General features: G+C 35.9%; 1 protein-coding gene across 2 annotated transcripts in view; it reads left to right on the top strand.

The window, feature by feature from the left end:
* Positions 1–20,034, top strand: part of OXCT1 (3-oxoacid CoA-transferase 1) — a 136,071-nt gene that overhangs the window by 55,172 nt on the left and 60,865 nt on the right. For both annotated transcript variants that reach the window (XM_012435458.2, XM_012435459.2), the window contains exons 8-11: positions 10,577–10,684; positions 12,291–12,405; positions 14,875–14,969; positions 16,978–17,026. In XM_012435458.2, coding sequence (XP_012290881.1) covers positions 10,577–10,684; positions 12,291–12,405; positions 14,875–14,969; positions 16,978–17,026 — 367 coding nt within the window. The remainder of the gene's footprint in view (positions 1–10,576; positions 10,685–12,290; positions 12,406–14,874; positions 14,970–16,977; positions 17,027–20,034) is intronic.

Below are 20,034 nucleotides of genomic sequence, written 5' to 3'. Positions count from 1 at the left end.
CTCCCTTCCTTATTACTGTGACTAGCTTCCTCTGACTTCTCTGGGATCATTTTATCTCAAGGTGTGCCTTTTAATGCTGGTTGTAATAGTGTGTCCCATTCAGTAAGCTTGTATTACTCTGCAAAAGCAGAATAAGCCATATGGTAGTTACCTAGTCATACAAAGGGTTGTAAAGTAATAAATCAGCAAATCAACTGGCCTTGTAAATTCAACACCCTGTTTGGTCAGGAGAGAATGGACATAGCAAGTACACATGTACAGAGGAATATTGAAGATACGCTGAGTGGCATGGAATTAAAATTATGTTTTGCATTTAACAGATATGCTTAGTAAGATGGCATTAATCTAGAGTGTTCAATATCCAGAATAATTAGAAAGATACTACACAATAATGTGCATACTTTATGGTCTTGTAATAGAATATCTAGGAACTGCTATAGACTTAATGATCATGCACGTGCTGGGAAGAATGTTAGGCTTCATTTAAAGTTCAACTTTTTCATTTAAAAGATGAAATGATCTTAGGTGATTCATGTAAGAACCCAGTATTAGATGATGTTAGGGCTGAAATTAGAAATCTATGTCTTGTGACTTCAAATCCAGTACTTTCTTTATATCATACTTACTTTTTTTTAACTATAGGAAAGCTCAGTGAAATACATGGCATTAGAATCATATGGCCTAAAATGTCCCTTACTAAATATTGACATCAATAAATTGCTGTTCTTTATCAACCATTCCTACTCTTCTTTTAATCATCTTACTTAACTTTTCAAATATGGTGTTGAGTTTTGGGATGAGTTTATATGTCAGGAAGACATTTTGGATTTGGGACTGCGATCACCTTTACGCATGGTAGGTTTCAGTCACTATCTGAATGATGGCTACTGTCAACCTTAAATAATGAGATTCAGAAGATATGAATAAGTATAGAGTTTGAGTATAGTCTAAGGGTAGTCACACAAGAGACACTCTAAATAAATGGGGTTAGCATTCCAACATTGAAAAGTTGAGGCTTCACTCACAGAGACAGAGAAATTCTAGCAGGACTACAACATTTTCCATATGAGACCAGATCATATGTTGTGATTTGACTCAAGGAAGATTAGTTTATTACTCCATGAGGAGGGGTAATGATCTGAAGGAGATCTCATTTCTAGTGCTGTTTGGTCTTTCTAATTATTTACAGGAAAAAAAGGCAGAAGTTGCAGCTGCATGCCAAGTGACTCAGGCTGCGTAGCCACACTCCTCAAAGCTCAAAATGATTTAAAATTCCAGCAGCTTTAAGTTTGAATTATTTAATTTAACATCACAGTTAAGGCTGGCCCTGCTTTCCCAGTGATGACTAGATGCTGAGATTCAGTGAGTTAGAAAATGCTAGAACCAAGTGGTGCCAGCAGTAAAACTGATTGAGCCTCTCCCTACTTGTACTAAGAGTAGAGCCATTTGATCATAATGCTAAAGTCATAGTTGAAATGTGATAAATATGTTTGAATTTCTTTAGGACTTAAAGGTCTAGTTTGGAAAACTGAACCACAGAGAAGAAGAAATATTTTGCTTTAAAGTGTATTTTTGCATTTTATGTCTACCTCATATAAATCAGGGAAAACAAACATGGCATCTTAATTTTCTTAATGAAATATGTAGGATTCTACTCTGCTTACTGCTCTATAGAAATAAAATTGTGGAGAGCATTTGAAAGATGAAATGAATAAAGTAAAGCTCTTCTAATGCGCATGCTAAACAATTTTAAATTTAGGGACTATTGAGTCACCCTCATGCTGAATTCAAATCAAATCTGTTACATTTATCAGCCATTAACTGTGTTCTGGAAATGCTAGGGTTTAACCCAATCCTATTTTGCAGTTTATGTGTTAAGAATTGTGTTCCTGCATTATAAAGTGCTTCAGGGATGATTAACAGCTTCAAATGGAAGGAAATAGTCTTAGAGTAACATTTTAAAGTTTAGTTGGCATTATCAATAGGCAGCCTTTCTGTAGCTGTAAAAACCCAACACAAACTTTTTCTCTTCCTGTTTCTCTGTAACTCTCTTCACTAAAAAATGCTCCTCGTTTAATTCTATTAATTATATTATGTCTCCCTGTTTTCCTTGGGGTATATGATAATGGTGTAATTTTTTAAAACTATTATAGATAAGACTGGTGCTTTGAATGAACATGTTAGAAGTATTTTAATTCCTTTGGGTAGGTGTATTCATTTTAATTATTTCTCTGGATTTCCTACAGTCCTAATAAAATTCCTTTTTTTAAAAAAAGATATGACAAATGAAATGTGGCTATTTAGAATATTGCCTGAATGTTATTGAAGCAGGAGCGGCCACGAGAAACAGACCTCTCAGGACACTGAACTAGGAAGGAAGAGGTGATTTATTCGGCCGGTAGCAAGGCTACATAGTTGTCTAACAGCCAAGTTCATCTAACAAAGAGAAGCTCTGCCTTTATATAGGCTTACAACTCTAGATATTACACATGAAAGGGTCTTGGGTTAACAGTCTTAGAAATTACATGTGAAAAGGTCTTGGTCCGATGGAGTATGCTTGGGGTGGGGGTTTGATCTTGTTTAAGTAAAAACAATGCCTTCTGGAAAGATTCCCCTATACTATGCCTGCTATCTATAGGAAGCTGATTAAGGATGCATGGATTGGCCAGCCTTTTCTTCTGTTGAAATGCAGTGTGGAAGTCAAGGGGGTTGGTGATCTTAGATGCTTGGGTCTCTTTCCTCATTATTAAGTCACATATTAAGAGAAGATTGGCATTTCTGGGCAAATAAAAAATGTTGGCAGCTGGGCATAGTAGTGCATGCCTGTAATCCCAGTTACTCAGGAGGCTGAAGCAGGAGAATCACTTGAGCCCAGGAATTTGAGACAAGCCTGGACAACACAATGAGACCTCGTCTCAAGAAGTAAAATAAAATCAAATAAAAATAAAGTGTTAGTCTAGTCCATGCTGGTATTTTGCTATTTTGGCTTGTTTTTAGAGTTAGTGGAAATGAAAATACTTGCCTTAAACTGCCTTCCATTTTGTTTAAAACAATTCCTCCACATTACAGAAACTATTGGTGGGTTCTTGAAGTAACATTTCTGCTTTTTTCAGATCAATATGGGTCAGAAGTTGTATAATGTAAGGATTTAATACACTATTAATTTTGCTGCTAGTCAGTTTTAACAAATTGAGTTATCTCAGATAAAGCTTTTCCTCTAGAGTTCAAACTGCTTTGTCCATTTTTCACATCCTGTGTTTTAAAATGAGACATTGTAGGGAAGAAGGACTGTTTTTGTTTTGTAATGAGATTAGGTTAAAGGTGCTATCAGCAGCTCTGAGGCTAGATGGCAAACAGAAAGGAAGACTTTTGGTGTTTGGAGTTATCTATCATGTAATATAGTCTTTGTGCTGGTGGTTAGCTAAACCCTTCTATTTGCTTTTCAGAAAACTGTTAGGCCAGGTATTTGACAATATTAACTTTGATCCCTGCAGTTCACTCAGTTAACACTGGTTCATTTTATTTCCCTAACCAGTAGAGATCATTTTCTATCTTCATTGAATTAGCTATTCTTTCTGGCCTTGGATCAGTTTCCAATTGGATAAATGTGCCGTTTAGTTTTTACCTGATTTTTTTTTCCCCAAAGATGATTTAAAATAGCTTATAAGACATAAATATACATGATAGCATCAATTAGGAACAGAACAATAAGAATGAAAAGTTATGGCATAACTGTACAGTGGCTCTAGGGTTGGACTAAAAATTGATACTGTAATGACAAACATGAGTGAGGCCTGAGATGCCAAATAAAAATCAAAGTATTTGCATAGTTAATAGTACATAGAAAACTAATGATCAGATGAAATACAACTATTCTTGCTACTACAACCGACAGTTTTATGTCAGGCACTATGTTTTAATGGTAAGAAAGAACTCACTTGATTCCAAGAAAGAAAAACAAACTCTTTATGACTGTGATATAAAGATAATTGGTTTGTTCTAGGGGCATACCATTCTGGAAGCATTTAAAAGAGTGGTTCAACTCCTTGAATATGGTTTTTGTCATCTCTTTTGGTAACTACTTGGAGGCATGAACCTCAGATTATTTTCTCTGTTAGACATAGGGCTGCACCCAAACCCTTGCCCCTTAACTATAATGCTGACTTCCTTGTCTCATTTAAAGCCTGTAAAAGTGTTGATAGAACAGGATAGGACAAAGACATCAAACCATTAGAGCAGGGATCTAGGCTGGAGCTGGGGGATGGGGGTGGATGGATGTCTGTGGACCAATTCTGTGGAATCTTATGAAGGACTTTATAGGTAAAGAAATCTTTATGTATGTGAATTGACTCATGAAATTCTTAAAGTAGTACATGTACCCTCAAAAGTTAAAAACCACAGGGCGAGTGTGGTGGCTCATGCCTGTAACCCCAGCACTTTGGGAGGCTGAGGTAGGTGGATCATGAGATCAGGAATTCGAGACCAGCCAGGCCAAGATGGTGTAAACCCCATCTCTACTACAGATAAAAGAATTAGCCAAGCAGGTTAATTAGGTGGCAGGTGCCTATAATCCCAGCTTCTCGGGAGGCTGAGGCAGAGAATTGCTTGAACCAGGAGGTGGAGGTTGCAGTGAGCCAAGGTCACACCCCTGCACTCCAGCTTGGGTGACAGAGCAAGCGAGACTCCGTCTCAAAAAACAAACAAACAAACAAAAAAACCACAGCACTGAAGACATCCCCCTAAGGCTTTGTCAAGCCACCATATACCTGTGGTTCTTCAAGTATTTGTCTACCTATCTGTACACCAGAGCAGACACCTTTTCTGTTTTCTTCCTTGCCAAATCTAGTAGGTGCTTAGTTTGTATTTATTGATTTAAAGTGAATGAGCCCACCTCACATTTTCCTGCTATGTCTTTAAGACTCCTATGTGAAGGACTGGGTCAGAGGCTCTGTAAAACCACGCACTGTGCTTTTCTCTTGACCTACCTATGTTCTAGCCTAATCACAAATTAATGAAGTTCGTTTTGCATGATTTGATTTGGAAGGAGACTTAGACTGCTGTCCAATTCTTTTCTCTCTTTATGGCTGACTAGACCATGTATTTAATAATCCATTCTAGAATACAGTTGTAGATTGAGCCCTCCTTTTGAAATGGAGTATATTTGCCTCTTAGCTGACACCTCTACCATTTTTCACTTGATTGTAATTCTGCGATCACATCTTCAGGCTCGTTAAGGGTCCTGGGATATAGATGTTGTGGGTCTACTCTTCTTGGAATTGAATTTCTCCTTAATCACACTAGTTCTACGTTCTTTCTCCCTGGTGAAGTCAGAAACAAACTGAAATTGAACTGCTTTGTTTTTTCCTGTCTTCTGCTCAAGCAGTAGTGATTATCATTTTTAAATTGTCCAGCAGCAGCAGCAGCAGCAACAACAACAACAAAATCACCCTAGGAGCCACCCTTTCATTATCTTGAGCATTTTAAGGAGTCCTTATCTCATTCTGATTTGGTATCTTTTCATAGACATCTTAAGGTTTCATGACTTCTCTTTGTCCTAGGTCATATGTGTGTCTTTTGTGATAGCCCTTATTAAATATGAAGAAACACAAATTAGCCATATTGTTTCTTTATTCCTCATCAAGATGACCCGTCTTCATATTGTCAGAATGGAAGTTTTGTGATCTTCCTATCTTTCATAAACCCATTTGTCATTTTGAGTTTCTGACCACTTGATCCTGCTTCTCTTTTCACTGAACTTACTGAAATCTTTTCTTCAAAGACCAGGATAAATTTCTGTGCATGTTTAGGATTCGCTTCCTGGTCTATTTCCAATTCCAATTTTACATTGTCATTTTTTTCTCAAGGTTTCTCAAGATGTCATTTCTACTTCACCAAGCAATTTATTCTTATTGGTTAGAAGTCCAGAATCTTGGTTTCTGTCACTGTTTTATTCTGAAAGATAGAAATGGTCAGAAGGCAATACAGAGTTATCAGCAGACTATGATGAGTAGAAGATGTTCAAATAATTGGCATGTCTTATTTGAGCCAATTGTTGCCACTTCTATTACAAATATGTCATCTTACGTCTTTGGGCATTATAAGTATGATATTCTTTCTCCTTTTAAACTCACTTTAAATATTCCTTACCACATATCACGCCTAGGTCTGCGGCATCCCACGTATATGCATATTTTCTTGACAGAGCATGCTGTTTTATTAAGTTTATTTTCACTGGACATTGTGGAATGTGTGTTAGCATGAGAGCCAATCTACCCGGTTTCAATAATAACTATGCAATTATATATACCACCATTTTTAAGGTTGCAAATTCATTGGTAGCCACTCATTATTTCAGTCTTGGTGTATTTCTTTATAGCCATCTAAGACCATATGTTTCTGTCCCTGGCCCTTTTAGCTTTCATACTGTTTTCTTCTGTGTTTTTGTACTGGTCCTATAATTCCTTAGCATGAAGCCTAAGAATATATTCACTTTTTTGCATCTTTGGATCTCTTCTCTTCATTTGGATCTCTGAGAAAGATGCCTTACATGATGACTGCCCCTTTCTCTACATTGCCTCTTGTTTAAAAAGTTATTTTATTGATACATAATAGATGTGTATATTTTCAGAGTACCTGTGATAATTTGATATATTCATATAACAAAGATCAAATCAGGTTAATTGGGATATCCATTACCTTAAATATTTATCTATTCTTTATGCTGGGAACATTCAAATTATTCTCTTTTAGCTGCTTTGAGAGGTACAATAGATTATTAACTATAGATATCCTACTGATCTATTGAACATGAGTTCTTATTGACATTTCCTCTTCATTTTACTCATTCTCTGGGTTAAATTAGCATCCAGAGCACCTTTGCATCTCAATTGTAACTGCTTTATTTTTCTCTCTTTTTTGGAGTGTTTCTCATAATTCTAGACATTATTGCTTGTTGTTTGATTTGTTTTTCTTTTTTTTACAAAAGCAGCATGCTTCTCTTAAACTTTTTTGAAACTTAAAATGAGTCAGGAAGAAAGCCTGAAATGTGAGTCTTCCCCTCCCCCCGCCAACAGTCCTTACTTTGTATCACAGAGTTTTGCAGGTGTGTAGCATTTTTCACTGACACCGTTTAGGGTTGGACCCATTTTTGTATCTATAACATATTGAGATTGTCACTAAAATAAAATAAACATGAGGACATTATTGCCTTTCAGCTCCTCTTTTCCCTTACCCAAAATATAAATAATATTTGCCAAGCAATCACAAACACATTGTCATCAGGGATGAATTCTTATCCTTCTCCAAGCTTTAAAATAAGTTTTCAGAGCTATAAAGTAGGAAGAGTGCAGGACAGAGAAAGCAACCTTTTAAAACAAAGTTCAAATCAATAACAATGAACATTTCCTAGCCTCTATTTTTCTGTTAATGACTGAAGACAAGTACCAATTAGAGAAGCTTCAAATGATTTCTGGTTGTAGCAAGTGGTGGGACATGCACACTGTTTATCGTGCCATGGAGAAGTCCGGGTTATTCTTAGCTACGGTGCTTCCATCTCAATCTTGGCCGAGGACACTTACATCTGCCCATTGCTTTGCCCTGAGGCTTTTTCTTTGCCCTTTATTCTGTCTTGCCCACTTCTAACTTCAGGAGAAAAACTGCCGTCTTTAATAATGAATCTGGGGTCTTTTATTTTTCTGTTTTTCCTAACCAGCTCATTTTAGTCATCATTTTCTCATCAGGTTTTCCATTAACACTTATGTTACCACCTGATCTCACCAGACTTTTTAATCCTCCTATTGCTTCTTTCTTATTGTTCTCAAGATCATACAAACTGGTACTGAAGGCAGGCCCTTCAATTGCTAGCATTAAGATAGTTCTACCTCTTGATTTTTTTCTAAACTCTTTTCACAGATTGTCTGAAAACATGTTTTCTTCTTTTAGTTTGTACTTCAAATATTTTCTTTCTTAGCTATTAACTCCACTAACCAACTGAGAAAGCTTTGATTTTTGTATAGACATTTCCAATACTGTTGAGTGTTGTTATTTTGACAAATGCTGCACATGCATTTTCTACGGTGTGAAAGCCATTCATATTAAGATGACAAAACATGGAACCGTTTATGTTTAGCTGGATTCTTGCTTGTCAGAGTTGTTTTACCAGGACATATTCATTCTGTTAGTTCTGAGAGTTATGATGTAATTACCCTTGGTAATGAAGCTTTGTCTTGATTTGGTTTCTGTTGAAACATTTTTTGATGCAACCGAAAGAAAATAGTGACTGGTTTCCATCAGCATTTTCAGTTGAAGTGAGCAATACTGATTTTTTTTCTGCCTTTTTTATTATTTTTCCTTGTCCCTGCTAGAGGGTGAGGCAGGAGGACCAATTAGGAAGCTGCTGTCACAATTGTAGCAAGATTTTTGAGGGCCTGACCTTTTGAAACAATATTAGGCATGAAAAATAATTCGTATTATTATTTTCAAATATGCAGGCAAGAAGGGTTTCCTTAGTTTAGTTTATAATGTTGTAACTGCTTTTAGAGTTTAGAAACTTCAGTTTTTCTTAACACCTCTATTTTCTTTTTAGCATGCCCTCTTTGGTACATGTCTAACTATTGTGGGATTTATCACATGCCCCAGTTATGATTTCCTAGTTTTAGAAACTTAGTGTTTATCGCATCGTTTGAAAAAATTAATATTGTGGGTTTCCCCTTTTGATTATAAAAGTAAAAGGAAAACAAAAATAACTTATACTGTTACCCAGAGATAACAATTACTAGCATTTCCATGTGTTTCCTTTTATTTTCTGTAGGTATATAAATAATTGTCTATGCCAAAGTGCATTTCTATAAATTTTTATTTACTTATACAAAATCTTGCATTTTATGAAACATAAAATTAAGAGATTTCATTAAATATTATGAGTACATAATATGGATTAATCACACGGATACACCATGTTTATTTGATAATTTCCCTATTGTTGACCATTAAAGTTGCTTTTAGTTCATTTTTAAAATAAATTCTGTGGTTAGTATTTTCATGAATAATAAATCTTCATGTCTATCCTCAGGATACTAGATTAATATATAAAGACATCTTTAAAGTCAAGAACTTCTTTGAAGGCTAAAACTGAATATGTAAAGATGTGAATGAGCCCTGATGGCTGAAAGTCCCAACCAGTTGAAGAGGTAGCAGTAGTGCTTAGCTGCTCTGCATTCCCCACCTCCACCTTGAATAGAAAATACTGGAGCATAGAGAAGTTTCAAGGGGAGGGCATAGAGTGCAGTGGCAAGGGGTATTTGGCCCTCCTTCCCCTGTCTCCTTACTCTTCCCCAGGTGCCTCTCTACTCAAGAGTTTAACTTAGATGCCAACATGTTTTCTGACCTTTCCTTGGAGTTTTTGTTTGATTTTGGTCAAAATTTTTCTGTTTACCAAAGACGATAGCTTTTAGCCACCATGTCCTTGTCTTTTTCAGCTACTTGTGAGCATTGTGCAATAAGTAAAATGTCTTCCGTAAGCCCTAGTATTCTTGCACTGTAGGAGGAGCCTAGTGAAGGCATATAGTAGTAGAACAGCATAAGAAGGGCTACTTAACCGCACAGATTTCCACATTTCAGTGAATAGTTTAGGAAACAAAATTAATACAGCTCTTCTTGTATAAGTCAGTTCATGGAAGCAAACAATTATTTGCTTTGGATATTGTATCTGTTAAGCTAGTACTCACAAAGGTGTGTGTGTGTGTGCACACGTGTACATGTGTGTCACCAGAAAGTTAATTTTTTGACCACAACAATGTTAAGTTTAGTTTTTCTTGATCCTGGTTATTCTGAACTATATTATGTTGATGGAAAAATTGTCTTTTAAATAAATTCTAAAAAAGCAGACTAATGTGGGGTCATTTCATATTGCTATGATATGACCTTATTCGAAGTGAATGACTTTGATTCTAATTAAATTGAGTATTTCTAGTTATTAATTAATATTTCAGTTTTGAAGTTTCCAGATTGGAATTAATTATCTGTCTTTAAGTAAATTATTTCAGCAATTGAAGTTGTATCACGATCCTAGGGAGCTAACAAGAATGATTTTCAACTGTTACAAATAGCATTTGTATCTATATTTAAAAAGCTCTTCAATTGACCAAGCAGATGTTATTACAGATTTTTGTCTTTGATATGATAAATTTCCCATTAATTTAGAAAATCTGTGTTTAAGGAATGTGCTATCAAGTTTTGCATAGTTGAGCTGCAATTTGTGAAAGTTCAAGCAGCTGTACTGACAAACCATTTGACAAATTTGTAACTGAGACTCTTTTAAGCAAAGACTGACTTCTGGAGCTTTATGGTCTGTCATGCATTTAAATTTCTTCTCTTTTGTGGGTCCAGGAGGTGTGATAGACATTACCCATATGTATGTATACATATACATACATAGATACATGTACATATTCTGTCATATATATTTACATTGTGAATCCAGCTTAAGTTGTATGTGAAGATGCATATACTTTTTAAAAAATTTAAAATGTTCATTTTAAACTTTCACTAACTTTGAAAGAAATTTCTCTTTGTCTAGGTTGAAGAAATTGTGGATATTGGAGCATTTGCTCCAGAAGACATCCATATTCCACAGATTTATGTACATCGCCTTATAAAGGGAGAAAAATATGAGAAAAGAATTGAGGTAATTGTCTTACCTGCTCTGTCAGTATTTATGGATCCAGTTACAGAGACAATGTGTCCCTGAGGCCATTCCAGATGATGGGGAACTGGAGCTGAGCAGAAAGTCTGGTTTTGGATCTTAGCAAGAGCTTCCCATGTGTCTGTCATTATGGAGACATAATGATCTATGCCTCTGTGCAGCCTAACAGTGCCTTGTCATCACAAGGTATTTATCAGATATCATGAGATTCTTTAGGCTGTATCTACCAGCTTCTACTCTCCTAATTTATGATGTATAGTTTTTCTGTCTGTCTGAGAGGGGAGATAAGAATAATGATGTCTTTGGTGGCTTTACCCTTGCTGGAGTCTTATCTTAATGTTTGGATTTTCCAGAATTGTCTATCTTGAAGGTGCTTTGCACTTTTCTAGAGTGCAGAGTGTCATTCCAATTAGCTTTGGGCTGTGGGTAGCTGGTGAGTATGAGATTGTGGCAAGGAGTGTAGGTGCCAGGAGCACTGAAAGTATTGTAAAGCCAATGTGTTATTCCTATTTGCATTGCTGTAAAGGAATACCTGAGACTGTGTAGTTTATAAAGAAGTTTATTTGGCTCACAGTTTTATGGACTATACATGAAGCATGGCCCCAGCATCTGCTTCTGGTCAGGACCTCAGGAAGCTTTTACTCAGAGCAGAAGGCAAAGGGGAAGCAGGCATGTCACATGGTGAGAGATAGAGAGAAGTTGCCAGGCTCCTTTAGACAACAAGCTCTTGTGAAAACTAACAGAGTAAGAACTTTCCAAGGGGATGGCACTAAGCCAGTTCATAAGAGATCTGCCCCCATGATCCAGTAGTTCCCACTAGGCCCCACCTCCAACACTGGAAAGTACATTTCAACCTGAGATTTGGAGGGGACACATGTCTAAATGATTAGCCAGTGAGAGCAGAGTATGGCCACCTAGCCAGAATTACTATCATGATTCAGAAGTGTCTAGGGATCAGTATCAGAACTACAGGGAGCCAGAGATACCCATTACCTTGTAGATATCAAACAGAAAGAGATTTTATAATATAAAACCAGTGTCAGGGGCCTAGGAAGAAAGGATGGGATTTTTGTAAACACGAGCTAGAGTCTGTGTCAAAGAGATTCAATAAAGGAAATAGTTTCTTGGCTGGTTTCTGGGTATTTCTATGATTCCTGTGATGCACTTGTAGCAAAACTAGTCTAGACTTTGCAGGTGGAAACAGGCAATTGGCAGCAGCAACACCTGGTAAACACATTCTGACAGCCCTGAAAAACACATTCCCAGAGACTGTTCCTCTTTTGTTCTTCTGACCAATCCCTGAGTACCAGATGAGAATTTAGTTGGAAGAGTAACAGAAGTAGCGGACAGTGTGATAGTAGCAGAGAGATTCTTTGCTTCAAACAGACTGAACAGTGTATCTTCCTCAAGAATTATTTATACCATCAAATATTACTCATATTATTTTTTTAATCTCTGGTATATTGTAGGTTTGTCTCATAATGATGGGAGAGAGGTCATCTTTTTTTCCTGTAAAATTTATTTCAGCAGTGATAAAATACAAAGCATACTTTCAATCACAAATAATTTATTTCTGTTTAATTTAAAGCGTTTATCAATCCGGAAAGAGGGAGATGGAGAAGCCAAATCTGCTAAACCTGGAGATGACGTAAGGGAACGAATCATCAAGAGGGCCGCTCTTGAGTTTGAGGATGGCATGTATGGTATCCTTTCAGAGCCTGGGCAAAGACATAGCCTTTGCTTTTCCCATACTGATCAGGCTATTAGACCTCTTGCATAGTGAGTTGTTGCTAGTCTATTGTAACTTTTAAGATAATTAATCAAATTTTTTTTTTTACAAAATGTGGCATATAACCCAAAGATATCAAGATACATGACAGGTATCTCTTTGCCTTCTTGAAACAAAATGACAATTAAATATTTGCTTATTTTCTAATATGCAATAGATTTCAGTACAACTTGCATTTAATGGGAGGTTATTGGGGAAAGAGATTACCCAAGATGAGAGTTTTCAAATCTCAGAATTCCTAATGATAACCAGTGCTAATATTTTCTCTGTATCCTGACATTTGCATACTCATTGAAAGATCCAACTTCTTAACAACGCTCTTCTTCTCTAGATAAAGATCCTGTGAATACTTTTTTATATCTAATATTTTTTAAGGGTATTCAACAAATGATTCAAATTCTGCTTTAGATGCTTTGTCAAAAAAGAAGGTAGAGTAGGCATAATTTAGTACAATTAATATTTGAATTTTGAATGCATTTAAATAAGAAGTTTGTTCACTGTTTTGCTAATTTTCACTACAGCAGACATTGAACTATATAGTACAAATAACACATACAAATACAGATATCATATGATAGAATGAATGTTTGTTGAATGGTGGATACAGTAAAGCTGTACTTAAAGACCTAGGACAGGAAAAATGAGAGACATGAGAAATGTCTACATTCTGTGAGCTTCTCTAGTCCATGAATATCAGTCTTCCAGACTGATCTTGACTGGGAGAACTTTTCTTTTTCCACTTTCTTTTTACCTTTACCTCATTTTTGTTTATTTTTCAGTTGACACCTTGTGTTATGGTGCAAACTCACATGGGGAAAAGAATAGCATGTTGCCTGTCTTCCAGCTCTTGTATCAGCAAGGTACAGAGTCGACCCAGTTGAGTTAGTAGGTGAAAGTTGGTCACTGGACTTTTTTCTCAACACATCTTACCCTGATTTACCATTGATATATAAATACTGACTATAACATTGATTTTAGGTATTCTTTATTCAGTTATTGTATTGCCTGTGAAAAATATCTGCAAGTCAGTTTATGTAAATGGACTTTCTATATCTTCTACTCTTTTCAACCCAAAATGCATAGACTTTTTCCTCCCTGGTGTTTGACTTTAAAGTGTTAAAGAACTGAGAGTATAGGTTATGATGAAAGAGTTGAGGTACGAGGCTTGTAATTTGGGTTACTCTGTCCTAAAAATACCTACTCATAATGGAATTAATATCTCAATGTGCTCTGTCCATTATTGAGAAATAAATTAGAAATAACATTATAGTAGACTGTGATAGAACACTAGAGGTAAACCAAGTAGCTATAATCATAGCTTCATAGATTTACTGTATCCACAAGAAGTGACCTGGATCACTGAGTTGTCCTGCTGGCCTTTGTAGTTTATAATATGGCAGCATATATAAACCTCCTCTGGCCTTGATTCATGGAGACTTCACTGTTAAAATCTCATCAGAGTGCCATTGTTCTTTCTACCACTTCTGGTGAGGTATTTGGTGTGCAGTGGTAGTGGACAGTAGTGGGCAGTAGTTCCAGGCAGTGTGAGTATCTTTGATCTGATCAGCCTGACTGTTGATACCCACATCATTGAGTAGTAATCATCGTCAATCCTGTTTTAATCATCTAAGGAAGAAAATTCAACAACCTCAGTTAACTCTTTGGTGCCTTAACAACAGCCGCTTTATATATGGGCTCAATTGTATTTGCTGAAATTTAATTTCCTCCTCACTTTTCTTTTTATGTCACATAGAAAATTCAGTTGCCATTGAATGTTACCACAGACACCCACAGGATCTGATAGATCCTTTTTATGTCACGTAGAAAATTCAGTTGCCAATGAATGTTACCACAGACACCCAAAAGATCAGATCTTTTAAGCAGAAATTTTGGTATTGTCAGAAAACTTTTTAAAATTAAAAAAAAATTTTAAAAACAGTAACCCCATTTATCAATAAAGTTGATAAATAATGATCTTTACTTTTTGGCAGGAGTTTTGAATAGTGAAAATCATTCTTTAAAGAAAAGGCAAGCCATGTTTAATAATCAGTCATAATACATCAATCCAAATTTGCAGAGCACAGTAATGAAAATGTGCTTATGTTTTTTTTTAAATGTAATAAATGGCTAGCTTCTGAGGCTACTACTTTGATATTGGTGGAAAAGCATATTAATGTTATTAAAAAAGCTGTGACTATTTAGAGACTGTCTTTTTGAAAAATTACAAAATAATACCCAGAGGGTGATTGGAGAATATATTCATTGATAACTCAGAGTAAGCCACCTTTAAATAAGGCTTCTGTTTAGATCTATATATACAGAAGATTTATGGTATAACCTCTCTACCATTTGTATGCTGGGCCTTAACATCTTCTTTTTCCAGCTAATTTGGGCATAGGAATCCCTCTCCTGGCCAGCAACTTTATCAGCCCAAGTATGACCGTTCATCTTCAAAGTGAAAATGGAGTTCTGGGTTTGGTAAGATGAAAATTTGTTTTTTAAAATCCAGTTTTGATGGAGAATGAGATATTTCATGTGGTGAAATTTTTTATTAAATTTTTATTTCAATAGCTTTTGGAGTACAAGTGATTTTTGGTTACATGGATAAATTGTATAATGCTGAAATCTGAGATTTTAGTGCATTCATTACACATAGTGAAATCTGAGTTGTTGAATAAAGTATCCAACCTTATTTTTCTTTTATCATAATAAAATATTTAACTTTTCCCTTAAAATGTGAACATGTAGTATTGTATTTTATGTAGTAGATGATAGATTCCTGACTCAGGGCTTTCTGACTGCATCTCCCATGAGGAACCTGATTCAGAGAGACCTCATGATTGTCTGTATAAACTATTACTCATCCTTCTGTGGTTGGACAGATAATGAGGGTTGTCAATAATTCTATGCTAAATAAAATTAAGTAAGCCTCAGAGTGAGAAATTGAAGAGTAAGGTTTTTACTTTAAGACAGGGACATTATTTGAGTTGATTGCCTCAAGAAGAAAGCTGTAGAAACTCTCATCTCATTCTCCTTTTGAGGCCCTATTGTCCAAAATGTTATATTTTTTTCTTCCTTAAGATTAAGCTTCCAGATGAGCTCAATTTTTTTAGTGGGCCATATTTTTTGGTTATTATAATAAAATTATATATTTTTCCTTCCTGTATGACATTTTCATTTAATTAACAATGGTAGGGATTGTTAATGGTTTGCCTATTCATAATCTTTTATTTCTCAGTGGATCATGACTGTTAATGCAATAGAAATTATGCATATGGAAAATATATTCACAATTCAAAATACAAATAATGATCATGGGCATATAGTTGTTACTGATTGAGGCAATAATCATGACATTTTCAAAGACACAACAATGATATATATTTGGATAAAAGCAGATTCACGTGGAAGTCAAAGACTTGCATTTTTAAGGTGCCTTAGGGATTATCTAGAGTGATCAAATTTTTCATTTTGAAGAAAAGGGAAATAAGTTTGTGGATTTTCCATGGCCAATGTTTAAAGAAAATTTACGTAGTTCTGAGCATTAGTTGCCACTTCAGTTTAAAAGATAAATTTTGGTCCCTCTCTAGAAAGTATGTAAAAATTTCACAGCCAATATTTCTTTAGTTTTTGATCTATCTTATATCTTATGCCTTTTTATTTTTTTACATTTCTCCCTTTTCATATAATATATGTGATATTCTTAAACTACTTGCCCTGTTTAAATAGTTACTTTATAAAAACATATGCAAAAATTTAAAAACTTTACTGAGAATAGCTATACAAAAGGAACATAAAGACGTAAGTATATGAAAACTTAGATGTAGTGAGGAGTATGATTAGAAACCCAAATTCAGGCCTTCACATTTTACAAATCAGAAAGCTAAAAGTTTGTCTCTCCAGGTCTTTCTAGCCAAATAATGTGATGTAGTTTGTATTCATTGATCTTCCATAAAAGTTTTTGAATAACATTGGCTGCATAGTAGGTACTAAATTTTTCTTTTTATATTGTTTTGTTTTTATATTTTTAAGAGAATGGGGTCTCACTATGTTGGCCAGCCTCATTTTGAACTGGCCTCAAGTGATCCTTTTGCCTCAGCCTCTCAAAGTGCTGAGAAACAGGCATGAGCCATTGTCCCTGGCTTACAATAGTTTTACTGACCTATATTTCTAATGAATTTTCACAGTAGGGACTAAATAATTACTTTTTATTTTATAGACTTAGATTTCTAATAGCAAAGCATTTCTTTCAAACTGGTAATTTTTAGAAAATATTTTTCATTTACCCAATCACAACTTCAGTATAGAAAAGACTAACATGAGAAACAGAATCATGGACACCACAGAATTATTTTTCAGAAGTTTAACTCAAGTCTTCGGATGATAAATTTCTAGAGTTCTTAGGGAAGTTATTTATAGTACAGTTTTAGTATGTGATTCAGTGAGAATCTTCATTTACTAATTGAATGTGTGTTGTATTTGACAGGGTCCATATCCACGACAACATGAAGCTGATGCAGATCTAATCAATGCAGGTAAGCTCACTTATTTCTAGCTTTTCCCTTTGCTGTTAATTTTGTGCTAAATAACAAGAGTTTGGACTCAATTCTTTGTCTTTTTCTGGAGAGCACTCCACTGTATTCATTGTTGAGGAGAGGAAATAAACTTTTTTGAGGTCTCCTCTCATTCAGGAATGACTTAAGATAAAGGAGAAAATGCAGATGGAAGAACTTTGCTGGGTCAATCAGCCAGTTTCCTGCTTCTAAATAGATAGCACTATTATATGGGGTAATTTACAAGGGCATGGACATGATTAAAAGAGACCCAGAAAGTATGGTGAAATCCCACAGGGAGTTACTACCTCTGGGCCCTATGGGGCAGTGATAGGAGAAGGCCACTTAACAGAAACTGTAGCCTTTGGTAGAGGAACTCAGTCCTAACTCACAGCAACCTGGTTGGGTCGAGGGTCTCCTCTGCTGGATTGCCTGCCTGTGCCTCCCATTAGACAATCTCAAGTCAAAGTAGGTCAGCCTTCTCAGGATAGAGAAGGGTGAGAGTGAATCCATAGCAGCAAAAAGAAACTGTCTGGTGCATTGGGGTTTTTGTTGTAGGTAATGATTACTGTTTTCTGGTTCTCATTGGAGCACGAGAGGTGCTTAAGGAGGCACTCTGCCAGTAAGTACAAGTATGATCTAGTGATGTAATAAATGTAGTTCCATTGAACTGGGGACTAGAGCCTTGTCTACTTTGTTCCTACACGTATATGGTTTACCTTTTATTACTACCCTTTTTTGACTGGGACATAGTCTCATATATCAACAGCCTAGAGGAAGAAGAACAGATCAGGTCATTTGGCAATCTTTACTACCTATGCTTAAGGCAACGCTGCTACCACTTTGGGGCTGTAGATCATCCCTGGAGTGGGACTGCCCATAAGAAGTGAATTTTTAGGTTCTAGCATGATTTTCTGTACCCTTCTTTTATTCATTCTGCGCCCACGAAAGTATTATTCTTATGTTGCATTCAAAAATAGTATGTGTAAATTTCAGAAGACAAGTAATATGAGCTGAACATAAAGGCCAGCTGCCAAGTAAAATTGATGTCTAATACTTAGAATTTTTGGAATTGTAACAGCTTCTGGTTGAATAGTTGAATTAGTTAACACAACTCAACTCTGAAAGGCCTACTGTGATAAAGCAATGACATTTAACCAAGGCTGTAATTTAATTGTACTGTACCCTTTAGCAATAGCTCATTGATCTGTGAAAATATTTGCTGCTTGGTTTAATTAATTTATGATGTTAGTGAAATGAATAACTGCATGTTCCAAATTTCAGACTTCAGTTTATAAAACCCACTTTCCTTGGAAAACTTAACTTCTTCAATATGGTTGGACGACAGGTGTTTCTGATTCCTTAGAGCTTAGAAGTAGCTCAGTCCAAATGAAGCCACCAGTTTTACATTTCAACTTCTGAAGTGCCACGTTTAATCTTAAACTACTTTTTTAAACAAGAATTCATTGGTTATGAGAAGCCAAGGTGCAAGTCAGTTTAATAATATTATAACGTTTTCAAAGTCCTTTTTTGGATTTTTGATACTTTTAATTTTCAAGCTATCTAAATTAGGGAGGAAATACTTTAAGCTGGAGAATCTAGATTATAAATTGGCAGTTTCCTCAATTTTCAAAATTACCTGGAAGATCAACCCATTATTTGTGTTAGCTTGAAAGCATTTTATGGAAATCTCTTCGAATACGAAGGGTTATATTTCTATTATTACATAATAGTAGAACTGTTTCCAAGGATCTCTTTTAAAAAAGTCTCATAAGGTTATATAGAAATACTATACCACTTGTATAGTATTCAGTGGCTTAGAACATACTTTTTAACATGTATTATACCATTGGAACCGCAAATGGAACCTCGTTTTACAAATTGGGAAACTGTGGTCCAGAAAAGTGAAGTGACGGGTTTAACATAACATTGCTAGGGACTGAGTTCATCCCCAGTCTCCCTGGCCTTTTTCTCTATGCACTGAGTTACACCTCCTTATCACCTGAATTGCACAGAGGTGCAGACACCAGTGCTTGGAACATTTCAGAGGTCCCATGAAGATCTGGGCTCTAACCTAGAGTAACCCAATACAGTTGTGAAATTTCTAAGTCTCATATTTTTGCTTCTATATTGTGCATTTTGCACTCTTCATTTCTTAATGTTTTCTTATTTCAATATACAGTATTTTAAATGACTTAACTTTTGATTAAAGTTGCTTTAGAAAGAATCACCATGTTTAATACTCCTGGGCCCCTGCCATGTCCTCTCTACAATAGTGGTTTTCAATGGGGTGGGGTCCGATTTTGCCTCTAGAGACATTTGGCAATGTCTGAGGACATTTTTGGTTGTCACAACTGGGGGAGTGACATCTAGTAGGTAGAGGCCAGGGATGCTGCTAAACAGTCTACAACAACCAGAATAGTCTCCCCATACCCCAGAGTTAGCTAGCCCCATTGGTCAATAGCGCTAAGCAGGAGAAACTCTGCTCTGGAGGTATATGTATCGCATCTGAAGAATAACAGGCCTGCTGTCTAAAGTACAGCTAACACGGCATTCCAGATCTCTTAGTGGTTGCAACCAACCATTGTGGCTTTCTGTCTTGTACCCTTCAAGGATACTTTTGTCCACCCATTCTGGACTGCTGGGTGTTTTCTGATCATGGCTCATACTCTTTCTTGCATGTCTTTGCTCTTCATGTGCCTTTCATGAGATTTTGTTCTGCTCCATTCCATTTTTATCCTCATCTCCTTACTGATAACTTTGTATCAACACTCATGCCTATCCTTCAAGTACCAGCTAATTTTTCCTCTCCAAATCCTACTGTAGCTCTGAAATGCCCTTCCCCGAAATTCACAACTTATCTAGTGTCTCTGAGAAGCATATCACATTTTGCCTTGTAATTATTTGTTTATTTCTCTTCCTGTATAGTAAGTTCATTTTGCTTAGGGCAGTGATTCTCCCAGTGTGGTCTCCAGACCCACAGCATCAAC

This window comes from Aotus nancymaae, unplaced genomic scaffold, assembly GCF_030222135.1.
Source record: "Aotus nancymaae isolate 86718 unplaced genomic scaffold, 86718_ANA_hifiasm-v0.15.2.pri h1tg000014l, whole genome shotgun sequence".
Classification (NCBI taxonomy): Eukaryota; Metazoa; Chordata; class Mammalia; order Primates; family Aotidae; genus Aotus; species Aotus nancymaae.
The sequence above is the reverse complement of the archived record's forward strand: the minus strand, read 5'-3'. Positions and strand labels throughout refer to the sequence as shown.